The sequence below is a fragment of the Triplophysa rosa genome, linkage group LG10 (genome assembly GCF_024868665.1).
Source record: "Triplophysa rosa linkage group LG10, Trosa_1v2, whole genome shotgun sequence".
Lineage (NCBI taxonomy): Eukaryota > Metazoa > Chordata > Actinopteri > Cypriniformes > Nemacheilidae > Triplophysa > Triplophysa rosa.
In genome coordinates this window covers 7,801,195-7,814,229 of record NC_079899.1, presented here as the reverse complement: position 1 = coordinate 7,814,229, position 13,035 = coordinate 7,801,195, and the positions used below count along the sequence as shown (strand labels likewise).

At 39.1% G+C, this 13,035-nt stretch overlaps 1 protein-coding gene across 4 annotated transcripts in view; it reads left to right on the top strand.

Annotated features, from left to right (window-relative positions):
• Positions 1 to 11,580, top strand: part of kif26ab (kinesin family member 26Ab) — a 160,296-nt gene extending 148,716 nt beyond the window's left edge. For 3 of the 4 annotated variants that reach the window (XM_057344801.1, XM_057344803.1, XM_057344804.1), the window contains 8 exons: positions 11 to 194; positions 2,546 to 2,705; positions 3,382 to 3,544; positions 3,728 to 7,052; positions 7,176 to 7,366; positions 8,250 to 8,273; positions 8,595 to 8,745; positions 9,115 to 11,580. In XM_057344801.1, coding sequence (XP_057200784.1) covers positions 11 to 194; positions 2,546 to 2,705; positions 3,382 to 3,544; positions 3,728 to 7,052; positions 7,176 to 7,366; positions 8,250 to 8,273; positions 8,595 to 8,745; positions 9,115 to 9,293 — 4,377 coding nt within the window. In that variant the 3' untranslated portion in view covers positions 9,294 to 11,580. The remainder of the gene's footprint in view (positions 1 to 10; positions 195 to 2,545; positions 2,706 to 3,381; positions 3,545 to 3,727; positions 7,053 to 7,175; positions 7,367 to 8,249; positions 8,274 to 8,594; positions 8,746 to 9,114) is intronic. The other variant, XM_057344802.1, reaches the window with a different exon arrangement.
• The last annotated feature ends 1,455 nt before the right edge of the window (positions 11,581 to 13,035 follow it).

The window sequence follows — 13,035 nt, the reverse complement described above, 5'->3', positions numbered from 1 at the left end:
ATTGTTCTAGCTTCAGAACCAGAGCGAACTACGGGCTCCCACTGCGGAGAAGGCTGCCCTGTTTCTTGACGCGGCCATCGCAGCACGTAGCACAAACCGACCAGATGCAGACGAAGACGACCGCCGCAATTCCCACATGCTCTTTACCTTACACGTCTACCAGTACCGCATGGAGAAGAGTGGCAAGGGTGGAAGTAAGTCTTGTGTTTGTGCTGCGTCGTACCGCAAAGTGATATGCTATGTTGATGAAGCCTCTGCGTGGAGTAAATCGATTATACTCAGTCTGCTTTAATTCCCATTCCTCCTCCTCATTTTCCAGAGCAAGGAAAATACATCTTCAGCTCATTAATGTAATAGCTGGAATATTACAGGCCAACTCAGAGAGTTGGAATTTCTTTAATTTGCCACTCACTCCATCATGGAAGGAGGGAAATCAATCATGTCTGCCTTGACCAGTTCATTAAATCTTAATGGGAATTTTAACAGACTGTAATAATTCATGAGCAGCTAACAGCTCTAATCATAGTGTAGAGGTACCTGCCACTTTTCCATCACAGTGCTAATTTGCATAGGTAAAAACTGTGCTGGTCACCTTCTCAAAACACTTGAATTCAAGCGTCTTGAAATGGCTTCATCGAGCCTGCTATTTGTCAAACAGGCATTTCACAGACAGAACGATATAATGTGTAATGTGGTTTTAATTTATGGTATTTTTGATATCATTAAGCCCATTTGTGTAGGCCACATGATATAACAGTGTCTTTCGATTGTCAGCTCAGATTCACCTTTTGTCCTTTTGCACGACATGAATGGACATATGTAGCTTTATTTTATGCCATTGTGTGTTCAGATTGTCCATTCCCTTCTGCTATGTAATCTGGTAACCATTTGGCAGAAACCATATTATTATACCCATATTATAATACTACCAAAGTTGTAACACTTGGAAATACTTTTTATTACTCTTCATTATATTATATTGCATTATATTGTGTGATTTTTAAGGTCCTACTTTGGTTTATGGAGCGTCCAAAAACAAGTTTACGTACATACAAGGTGTAAAAACACTTTCATTTTCTAATAATAGGCAGTTATCAGTACCGTACTTCTTGACTGACTCTCAAATGATTCGTTCAACGATTCATCTGTCTAATCCCCACCTTTCTGTCAGCCTATTCTGATCTGATTGGTCAGATTGTATAGTCTGCTGTGATTGGTCTACCGCGTACAGCGTCGCAGTATCGCAGTGTCGCAAATGTAACGTAGACGGGCATTACACCGAGTTACGCAAATCTGACACGGAACTGAAATTTGAACGACAGATGACTCGTTCATGTGATTCAGAGTCGACGCCTTTTTTCCCAAGCCAATAACTTTGTTATTCGTTCACTTTCGGCTTCACAACTTGGCAGACTGCTTACATTCACACACAGCAACATTACACACTGCATGAAATGTAATTTTAAGGGCATTGTAATAGTTACTCTGTAATATTAAAATCACTAAAACTTTAAAACAGTGTAAACTATGTGCTTATCTGCTCTTCCTTCTACTCAACAATTTTAAGAAAAAAGTTTTAATTTTTGTTTTGTAATACGCAATATTTTTCCACAAAACTAGCGTTTTAACTAAAAGGTATTGAAAAACATGAGCAAGCTTGTAGAACAATGTGAACATGTACTGGCAGTGTAGCTCAGGATAGAATCATCGGAACAATTTTGTCATCTTTGTGCATGTCTCACCGAGATTGACACAGTTACACTTTTGTCTACTTTCTGAAGCAGCTCTGTTGTGAGTTCATGACAACAGTCTGTTTTGTACATAGGCACATAGTGAGTGGACAACACATCACCTGGACTTAGTCCAGCTCCACGTGTATATTTATGTCTCATATTGAGCATAGTATGAATGTAGATGTTTAACTATGCGGGGCTGTTCTAAGTTTGAATCATAGCAAGCTGTCTTACTCGTAAATAAATCACACACAGTCTTGTCAGCTGCAGGTAATCTCTGGGGGGTTTATTAATATGTCTACCCGACACCACCTCAGTGTGGGAGTGTCTGCAACATGCTATAACTGCGCAGGCAGCATCTCAGACTGTCAGTGAGATCAGTAATGAGTGGGGTTGTCAGTGTGTTTGTACCTTCTGTTACATGGATGGTTAAACCTGAGAGTATTTTGAATGGGGGATTAATCTCACTCAGGTGATTTGGCCGGTCAAATGTGCTTCATTTTATTTAGAGGTTTGCTTTGCTCAGAAGCATGAAACTTTGGAATTACACCTCATTTGTGAGTAATTTTTTGCTGGGAGGAGTTTTAGCTTTGCTTTAAATGCTAATTTTCATGTTTTCAAGGCTGCAAGCTTTTATTAGCTTAGCACTTATAATGATACTTATTATTTTTTTTATCTAAGATGTCAATTTATTTTAATGGTACTTGTGTATTGTTGTTGATGATAGAATACAATGTTCATGTACACCTGAATGTTGGGGTCCCAGATCACATTATCGTAAGTGTCCGTTGCTTTTCTGTTGCTTTTTTCAGTGTCTGGTGGTAGGAGCAGGTTGCATCTCATTGACCTGGGAAGCTGTGAGAAGGTGCTGAGTAAAAGCAGGGACGGAGGAGGCGGTCTGTGTCTGTCTCTCACAGCGTTGGGCAACGTCATACTGGCATTGGCCAATGGAGCCAAACATGTTCCATATAGGTAATGAGGCATACATCTTATTGATTTTTTTAGTTTAGTTTTCAAATGCAAATATGTGTAAGACTAGTCACCTACTGCTTGTAGGTGTAGCTAGATTGATTAAGCACTAGCATCTTTAGTTAAAATATTTGTGTATGAGCATACGTGTCATGTGCATGAAGTCCTGAAGACATCTGCATTTGTTTTATTGTGTTTCCATAAAATAAGTAATGCAAAGGGATTAAAAGAGGTAATGCAAAAGGATACGTGCACATAATCAAACCTGCCAGCTGCAAGTTCATACTTGAGCTCGTGTTGACAGGTTAATTTTTGGGCTGATGCACTAGTGTTTATCTTCATTTTCATAGATGAATCATGCATGCTCATTTAAAAAAGCTATAAAACAGACAGACATCTAGATATGATCACATAGGCCTATACCTAAATTTCCACCAATTTAGAACCTGGCAATGTGCACATTTGGCAGTATTGCAATATAGACATTTTTTTTACTTTTTATGATTTAATATCATGTCAGGAGTATACAGTGTGAAACTTTTTGCGGTTGTGTGCTTTTAGGAAACATTTAATGGCTTGGCTCTCTCAGTGTATGTGTAAACAGTCTATTTTCTGCTGACAATCTATCACCTTGTGATTATGCTGACAATGAAAATGTATTTGTAATGCATTTTTCCAGGGATAGCAAACTTACAATGTTACTGCGGGACTCCCTGGGGAACATCAACTGTAGGACAACCATGATTGCCCACATCTCTGACTCCCCTGTCAATTATGCAGAATCTCTCACCACCATTCAGTTGGCCTCTCGAATCCATCGCATGAGGAAAAAGAAATCGAAGGTTTACTATTTAATTACTTACGATACAGCATCATTCAAAATAACATTTATACATAATAAACTTTAAGTGCTTGCTTACATAATGTGACTACTTCAAAGAGACTACTTCATTTTTAAATGCACATGAAGACATTAAATAAGATCTTTTGTATAGTTGTTTGACTGAGTCTTTGTCTTTGTGAAGTATGCATCCAGTTCTTCTGGAGGGGACAGTTCCTGTGACGAGGGAAGGATTCGTCGACCACCACACTTACGTCCTTTTCATCCCCGAACTGTGGCCCTTGACCCAGATCTACCACCATTTCTCAGTGATCCAGACTATTCTTCAAGCAGCGAGCAATCATGCGACACTGTCATTTACATTGGCCCTGGTGGAGCTGCCATCTCTGATCGAGAACTTAGCGACAATGAAGGTCCTCCGGCCTTTATTCCTATCATACCTTCTCTTAACCGTAAGCAACGAGGTAAAGAAGGGCCAGTTGACCATGATCACTTCAAATGCAACACCTTTGCTGAGCTTCAGGAGCGATTGGAATGTATCGATGGGAGTGAGGAACCTACAGCTTTTGTTGGAGAGTCTGGAGGAAATTCTGCAAGCCCTAAAATGGAGCGTGATGCATCCAAATTTAAAGAAGACTCTAGCTCTGTTCCAGTTTCTCCAATGGCTCCTACCAAAGCATGTTCAACAACACAGGACAGCATATCCAAAATGGCAATTTCTGTAGTTAGTAAACTGCCTAGCAGCCCAAAACACAAGTCTAATGTAGAACATTCCAAGTGGCAAAGTGCCACCACATCAGACAAAGATCCGAGCGACATGTCTGAGATTTTATGTAGGACAAGTGCAGATGGTGAAAAACTGCAAATGTCAGACAATATAGCTCTATGCACTCCTGGAAAACAAAGTAAATCTATCGCATCCCAAAATTCAGAGCCTGTGGTTAGGGAAAAAGTATTTTATAATAAAAAACAGTTACCCAAGCCTGCTCCCCCACCACCACAACAAAGAGACTTTGCCAGGGTCAGTAGTGAAACAGAACAAAAGTCTGCCACAAGGATACCACCAATTGGAATGAGCCATCAAAAAAGAAGTGATTCAGATGGGAACTCGTCTCTCAGGGTCCATCATCTTAACTCAAGGACTCCAGTGTCGAACCTTAGGGAGAAATGTATGGACAAAGACATATTAAGAACAACTGTGACCCTCCAGCAGCCAGTGGAATTAAATGGCGAGGATGAACTTGTGTTCACTCTTGTGGAAGAGTTGTCTATTGGCAATATTTTGGACAATGGAAGGCCCTCCAGTATTGTTAGTTTCAACAGTGACTGTTCTTTACAAGCACTTGCTTCAGGCTCACGACCTGTAAGTATCATTAGCAGTATCAATGATGAATTTGATGCCTATACATGCAATGTTAGTACCTCAAATGCAAACATTAAATTGGTGGCCCCACCGCAGGAGAAAGAGTTTGCTTCATTGGGAAGCTGTGGTTCTACTATCACCTCATGGCTCAGTGAAGTAAGTGTATGCACCCAGGAAAGTGAAGGTGCCCAGTCAGAAGATGTCTTCTTCCCTCAAGGTGCTCATAGTGGCCCAGAAAATAGTCTCTACCTTGAATCTCTAAGAATGTTCCAAAGTAGCCCTCACAAGGAGCCCAAGAACTCTTTGAATGATAGTGGCTGTAGCTTCTCAGAATTAGACAGCGACAGTGCTACATCAAGCAAACTCTCCCTTAGCAAGTGCCCGTCCTCTCCAGAGGCCACAAAAGTACCTGCCAGAAGTTTGCCAAAATTGGCAAAGTCAAATACCATCCATTTATCTGGTCCCCATTCCTTGCAAGAATCTCAAGTTGTCCAATGTAGTCTTTCCAGGAAATTAAAACCTACCTCATCCATAACCCAGAGTAGCAGCATTAGTGGAAGCAGCTCCAGTAGCAATTGGAGACGTGAGCCACCAAGGCAAGACTGCCTACCAGATAATCCATGGCACCGCAATGATAGCTCATTGGAGACTTCTTTAACGTCTAATTCAGGTTCTTTGTCTAAACTGGTTAGAAATGGAATGAGTGGAATTCCTGCAAGAAAAGCAGGCACAAACAGCAGCAGTGTACCTCGAATGCCCAAGGCTCTGGGGTCAAATCAATCCCAAAGGGTGGTGGACGGATGTGAAAAATCCAGTAACAGCAGGAAGATCGAGTACCCTAGCAAGATGCCACAGCTCAGACGAGGTGCAACAACACTTGGGACTGTTCCAGTCATTCATACATCCATTGATGTCAAAGTTGCTCAAGATATTGGTTCATCAGGAGGCAGTTTGAAGTTCTCTTCTTTAGGAAAAAATGGAAGGACAAGCAAGCAGGAGGAGACTACGTCAAAACCTGGCAGTGCATCACCACCTCCCCCTCCAGTTCGCAAATCCAGTTTGGATCAAAAGAATAGAATCCTGTTTCCCTCAAGTGCCTTGAAGTCTGCGTATGATGCAAGAAATTCTTTAGCACCAAGGGCTACAGGTTCAGAGGATGAAATTGATGTTTTATGTAAGAGTGACTCAAATAGTTTAAGAACATCTAACTTAAAGTCAGACCATAATTTGATAAAAACATCCTCTAGTCTCAAGGCTAGAGGAGCTAGAGGTGATACAGGGCAACTTTACGGAAGCCAGACATCTCTAGACAGATGTGACAGTTTTTCATCTTTGGGGTCTAGACCTGCTCTTAGTCGAGAGAACAGTGGAGCTAGTCTTAACAGCAAGTCAAACAAGTCTGCCAGTAGGTTTGGATCACCTGTTGCCACATCTTCACCAACTGCTACCTCTCCACCTCCTTGTATAAATCCAGTAACCACTGTAAAAAGTGGGCTTGTCAAAGGCAGCCTTAATGCAAGACCATTACCTGTTAATGCGAACAAAGCTCGTACATTATCCACTAGTAACTCCAAAGCCCTGAGCTCATCCACTAAGTGTCTTGCTGCACCTGCAACAAGGAATTCCAATCTTCCACCTTCAGGAAAGACTGCATTACCTCGAGCAGCAGTAGGAGGCAATGGTAAATCGACAAGAGGAACTATTATGGGTACCAAGCAAGCAATGCGGGCAGCAAACAGTCGTGTTAGTGAGTTGGCAACGACCAATCCTTCTGGGAAACACCCAAGAGGATCAGGTGATTCAGACAGTGGCAATGACAGTGGAGTTAACCTTAATGATGATAAGCCTACCCCTATCCCCATTCTTCCATCTCCATATAGTAAAATTACAGCCCCAAGAAGACCCCAGCGATACAGCAGTGGGCATGGAAGTGATAACAGTAGTGTCTTAAGTGGAGAGTTGCCGCCTGCCATGGGACGAACTGCACTGTTCTACCACAGTGGTGGAAGCAGTGGTTATGAAAGCATGATCCGTGACAGTGAGGCCACTGGAAGTGCCTCTTCAGCTCATGACTCCATGAGTGAGAGTGGGATGTCCTCCTCTGGTCGCACAAGGATCTCCAAACCACCGAAGAAGAGGGCAAATGGTGAGTACCACCAGTCAACACTGACGTGGTCATATATATTTTTTACTTTGTATTCTGGGGCTTGTACATGAGCAGTGGCAATCCTACACAGTATTCAATTTTAATGTTTCCCCAATGCACAAGGCCTCCAGAGGCGACGTCTCATCCCAGCTCCCTTGCCAGACACCTCATCCCTGGGTAAGGCTGGGACCACGGGCCAGTGGGTGGATCTTCCTCCTATGTCCGGACCACTGACAGAGCCATTTGAGATCAAGGTGTATGAGATTGATGATGTGGAACGACTTCAGCGTCGAAGACTGGAAAAGACAGATGAGGTTACAATGAGTTTTCTATCTTTGACCTTATATGTGTTTTTTTTTACTGAGACTACTTTCCTCATGGCAATACAAAATATGTTAGAAATGCATTTGCAATTCAAGTTTTATAAAGGTAATTTACATGAACAGATGATGGATTCACCGAGATGTCAGTGACCATACTTTACTTGCATTTATCTCTCTAAAGATTTGCTTTGATCTGGGTTGATCCAGTTTTTCATATGTGAAGAGCAATAACATTAGCTCCATGTATCACATTCAAAATTTTGACATTGAATGAAGGTCTTTTCAGCCCTATTTCTTATTAAAAGTATAAAGATAATATTCAGCGTAGGGTTTTGACTGGCTGTATGTCCGAAAATGATTGCATCTGAATATCTCTGATCACAGTTTTCTTAAAGGGTAAAAATAGCTAGATTGGAATATTTTAAGTAACGAACAACAGCTATGCAGAAAAGAGAGTCTTACTTCAGCATTAAGAAAATGCATTGTGATAAAATCTTTTCCACATTTATAGATTTGTTGTCATGCCTGTATGGCTTGTATTTAAATTAATTAATTGCCTCATGTCTCAAGACATAAGCACCTTGGTAGGGATTTGTTAAGATAATATGCATTTATTAATCTGGAAGGGTATTTTTTTCCCAGAAAAAAATCCATAATTTGTCTTCCACTGTTACTAAACAAAATTGGTATTGCAAAAGACCCTGGCTCAAGATTTACATTCTATCATGTGCTTTCTGTATTGTTGCCCAGGGGGCCTCCAGGGGCTAATGCTGATGTACCATTGGACAAACCCCTATATTGGAAAGAGTGCAAGCATGTTATGCATTTTTTGTTCTTATTATAGATTCTGATATTCTTTTTCTCTTTGTTTCAGCAGACAGATCAGGATGTTGAGAAGGTATGCTAATTATTTTGCAAGGATGTGACATTATTGCAGTCAATCAAACTATAATCGACAGTGAGAGGATACCTGAAAAAAATCACAGTACCATTCCAGTTTGGTATTCTGTGGTTCTTTTTTACAGCCACAGTCAAGAGCAAATTATTGTAATTTTGAGAAATCAGCATTGAACGTTTTTTTGCGAATACCCCTTTATACCAGTGTAAAATGCATTTTCACTAAGTATATGTCAAAAAATGTTTATCCTCAGTCTCAAAGTCCAATATCTTTTAAATGGAATTGCCATTTTAACTAAACATTTCCATCTTCTTTTCACAGGGCTTGGTTTATTTTAACACCAAAATGAAGGTTCTTGAGAAACGACAGCAGCAGATCAGAGATCTAAAAAACAAAAATACGACTCTGAAAGAGGAGCTGGAGGACACTAAGTCAAGACTAATGATGGACCCCAGCAAGTGGATCGGAGAGTGTAAGAACGTTGTACATACTTTTACCCTACATATCAATTTGGACATGTTTATCATTCTTTTTTGTTAAATACTAGATGTAAGCATGAGATATACGTAGTGACCAAAAGAGTTATAGAAAGAAAATCCTTATATTTTATTTCTTCAGAGTAGTTACTGTTTGCCATTATAGTTTTTCACACATTTGTTTTAACAAAGCTACATTGGAAAATAAACCTTAATTAAAAGATATCTTTAAGACATAAAACATAATTTCAGTAAATTGTCCAAATTCTTTATTTGTTTCTATTGCTTCAAATCGACAAATGTTAAATGCCTTTTACCTGATGTCCCTTTTCCCTATTAACTATTTACTGGTTTGCTTGACACAGTTGAGGTGGATCAAGATTTGGACCAGGAGTCGCAGGAGTATTTGGAGGCATTGGAGCAGGTTACGGCCGAACTGGAATACTGCGTCAACCTATGCAAGTCACGCGTCATGATGGTGACCTGCTTCGATATCCGCGTAGCAACTGATGTGCAAGAAGGTCCGCGTGAGGTGGAGGTATAAGAACAGGATCTGGTGAATGATGGACAGCGAGAAAGAGATGAAATGGATTAAGACAGGACCCTGGATGTCTGAAAGGAAGGATAATGAAATGTAGCAGCCGGACCGGTGATTCCTACAAAACAAAAGCGAAGCAAGGAAATCATAATAATGAAATGGATCACAGAGTTCTGCATGAAGTAGGAACTTGTTACGTTCTGGAGATGAGAAAACAGTTCTGGTTATATGCAGTGCCTCATAAAAACAGTGTAGTATAGACTTGCTTGAATGCAAAGCAAACAAGCTTTGATACATTTCCTGACCTGGGAAAGAATCATTCTCATTTACCGAAGAGTAATTCAACCACACCACAAAGTGCCTTTTTCATATGACTGTTTTTAGATTGTTTGTCAATCATTATTTTTTCTACAGGTGCTAGTGCTATGACCAGCATACCCTAACCGAACCATATATTTTTATTTTATTGTATTGTATAGTGTAGTGTATTTATATGATCATGCAGTGTGTAAAATATGATTTTGGGTGCGAAAGGAGAGCAATAAGCTGATTTTCTGCCTCCTGCTCTATCATCTGTCTGCATATTGTTATTAAACCTTATAAGCCTTATGTTCTATTTCTAATTGCTGTCTGGGTGTTTTTTCTACTTTTTTTTATAAACAGTCACTCAACAATTGAACTCAACATCATATGTGATGCAACCCAGCTTTCATGAAAATATTGCCCAATCTAATTGGTTGCCTTGAATGTTTTGAGCTGGACTGAAAATGCGTATTTAACCAGTGATTTTTCAGTGCTATGAAAATAATACAACATTTTTCAAATTGGTACAGCATTTGCCTACAAGGTGCTCATCCACAATGAATGTATGTTAATGTATTGACACATTTTGACGAACACACGAAAAATATCAGGAATGTAAAATCTTACGCCTTGTTATCGGTCCTAATCGTATGAACACATGCGTGTTGTGTATTGTGTAGTCATTATTATGCCTGCAATGGACGTGTCATGATGTAATTCATTAAAATGCAGATTGAGCTGTTGTTCCTGTTTACTTTTAAATAGACACTTTGGCAAAGGGCATTCATCAGTGTATCCTGACGTGCCTAGCTCAGCCTTTCTCTCTGGACAGAATATGTCATGCATTAAAGAGCTTTGTGCATGATTAATGTGGGGTTAGGTGACATTTGTGCGGTACAGAAAAGAGTCAGCCAGCCTCTTCATACAGTCAAAGAGTGATTTAAGAAGAACCTTAAATATTTTACAAATTGTGACCACTTTAATATCATATTTGATTTAAAAGTATAGTTTACCCCAAAAAGTAAAATGCTTTTTTAAATTTACCACCCTTATACTATTTTGTCAAAAAACCTTACATTTTTCATGGAAAAAAAAGTGGATGTTACGCTGCAAGTGAAATTCAGCTCAACATCTCCTTTGGTGTTCTACAGAAGTCATAAGGGTTTGTAAGAATACGAGTGTGACAAATTATGCATTTTTGGGTAAACTATCCCTTTATAGACTAGGGTAAGGTGCTTGATTATAATATTAAAATAGAATCCTAACAGACAGTACCCAAAAACAAAATCCGTGAGTGGTTATCAATGACTCACTACATTTTTTAAGGAGTACACTGTGGATGTAGATCTAAGCCTTAGTCCTATGCATACATGCAACTGTGGTATAAACAACCTCAAAAATGCACCAGGAAGTATTTAGCACAAATGATTGTCTCATCGGTTAGCCTTCTTTACAGTTTTAGGATTGTATTATTGGTAACTCAATGTCCGGTTTAACTGCTGTACACCAGTTGCATTTCTCTGATGTCAAAAACGCCATAACAGAACTTTTCAATCATTTTAGAAATGTTTTCATATGTAGCTGCCAAAACAACTTTCATGTTCTGGTCTATGAAAGACTGTGAATTAACATTTTGATTCAACATTGTTTTTGTAGTTAAAAATCAAAAACCATTTAATGATTTATTTATCTTTTTAAACACTCTCAGGCCCTTTTCCAAAATGCTGCATGAGATTTTGTATTTTTTTAGCCTTCATTTTTATTTGAATTTTTAATGATTATGCTGGCATTCACTATGCTTTATAAACATGGATTTAACTGATGCCAAACCGTTTTTGAATGAAAGCTGACAATGTATGTTGAGTCATGTTTCATAATGGAATATTTTCTAACTTTTTTGTTTTGTTTTGTAAAGAACTTCTGACTCTGTATAAATGTACATTATTATGGCAGCTTGGGATGACACTGTTTTTCTTGTGAATAAATATGTCCTTCTAAATGTTTTTATCTTTGCTCTTTTGTTCAACATCCATAATGTTTAACACTTTGCCATTTTGTTGTGGGTGGTTCCAGAGGGTTTTGCTAGTTTTTAAGTATCCCTAATATCAAGCACCCTTTATTCCAATATACAGCTTATTAGCTCTTTGGACAAACTAAATGATACATTGCAAACAAGAATGACTGTTGCATCTTAGACTAAAATGACTAGTGCAGATGGTTTCTAAATATATTTAATATAATTATTCATATGAGTGTTTTTGTTTGTAAATAATGAACACTTGTGTGATGTTCTATATTTAAATTTGTATTATTATGAAATACCTTTCAATGCTTTTAAGTATAGTAAATGTCAAGGCCAAACAGAGGGCTAAAAGGGTGATCATAAACAAAGTCAGTTTACAGAAGTTGTGCCACTCAACGGCCATGTTTGCAACGGCAGTTATTTCAATCATAGCAATACCACAGTCCAATTTATCCTGTTTAAAAAAACAGCATATGTGCTGGTTAGGTAGTTTGTGCTGGTTAAAGCTGGTCAGTTGCTGGTTTAAGCTGGTCATGTGCTGGTTTAAACTGGTCATGAGCTGGTCCTAAGCTGGTCATGTGCTGGTTTAAGCTGCTCCTGAGCTGGTTTAGGACCATCTTAAACCAGCACATGGCCAGCTAAGGACCAGCACATGACCAGCTTAAACCAGCACAAACCAGCTAACATGCTTCAAAACCTACCTAACCAGCTATTTATTTTCAACAAGGGGGCAAGACAGATATTTCTTAAATTTCTGGCAAAAAAACAGTGAAATAGCATATAGCATATATACAATCTAAAATTAAACAAACTGACATCAACTGTACCATAACTTTTGTTTCCTAACCCTAAACTGCAGTACAAAACACATTATTTGAGGTCGCTTCTGCTGTGCATACGCACCGGTTGGGCAAGAGTCTGTGCAAAGCCCCAACCCTGGGAATGGTCAGTCAACTGACCATTGGCTCTTTTCATTGGAAGGCGGGACTTCCTTCGCTAGACTGGCCATATTGAGCACTGCATTCCCTCCCCATTTATAGTAATGGGGAGGGAATTACTATAGTGGTGTATCTTGTAAATATCTATAATCTTTGTCATAATAAACCAGTGCAGGATAAAGTGAAGCTGCCAGAACTTGCTTAGTTCCATTAATATACATAATGCCATTGCCTGAACTATTAACTATTAACTATACTGGTAACTATTTTGTCTGTTGAGTATTAATACATGTAGGTGGAATTTCATACAATGCTTAGCAGCTAGGAAAACAAAGGTGGTAAGTTGAGCTGGAAAACAACCTTTTTAGCTATAGTGTCTTGAAGTTATCCATCTTTATACACATTTACGCATTTGGCAGATGCTTTTATCCAAAGCGATATATATTGCATTATACCATACATTTTTGCTTTTGAGTATGTGCAA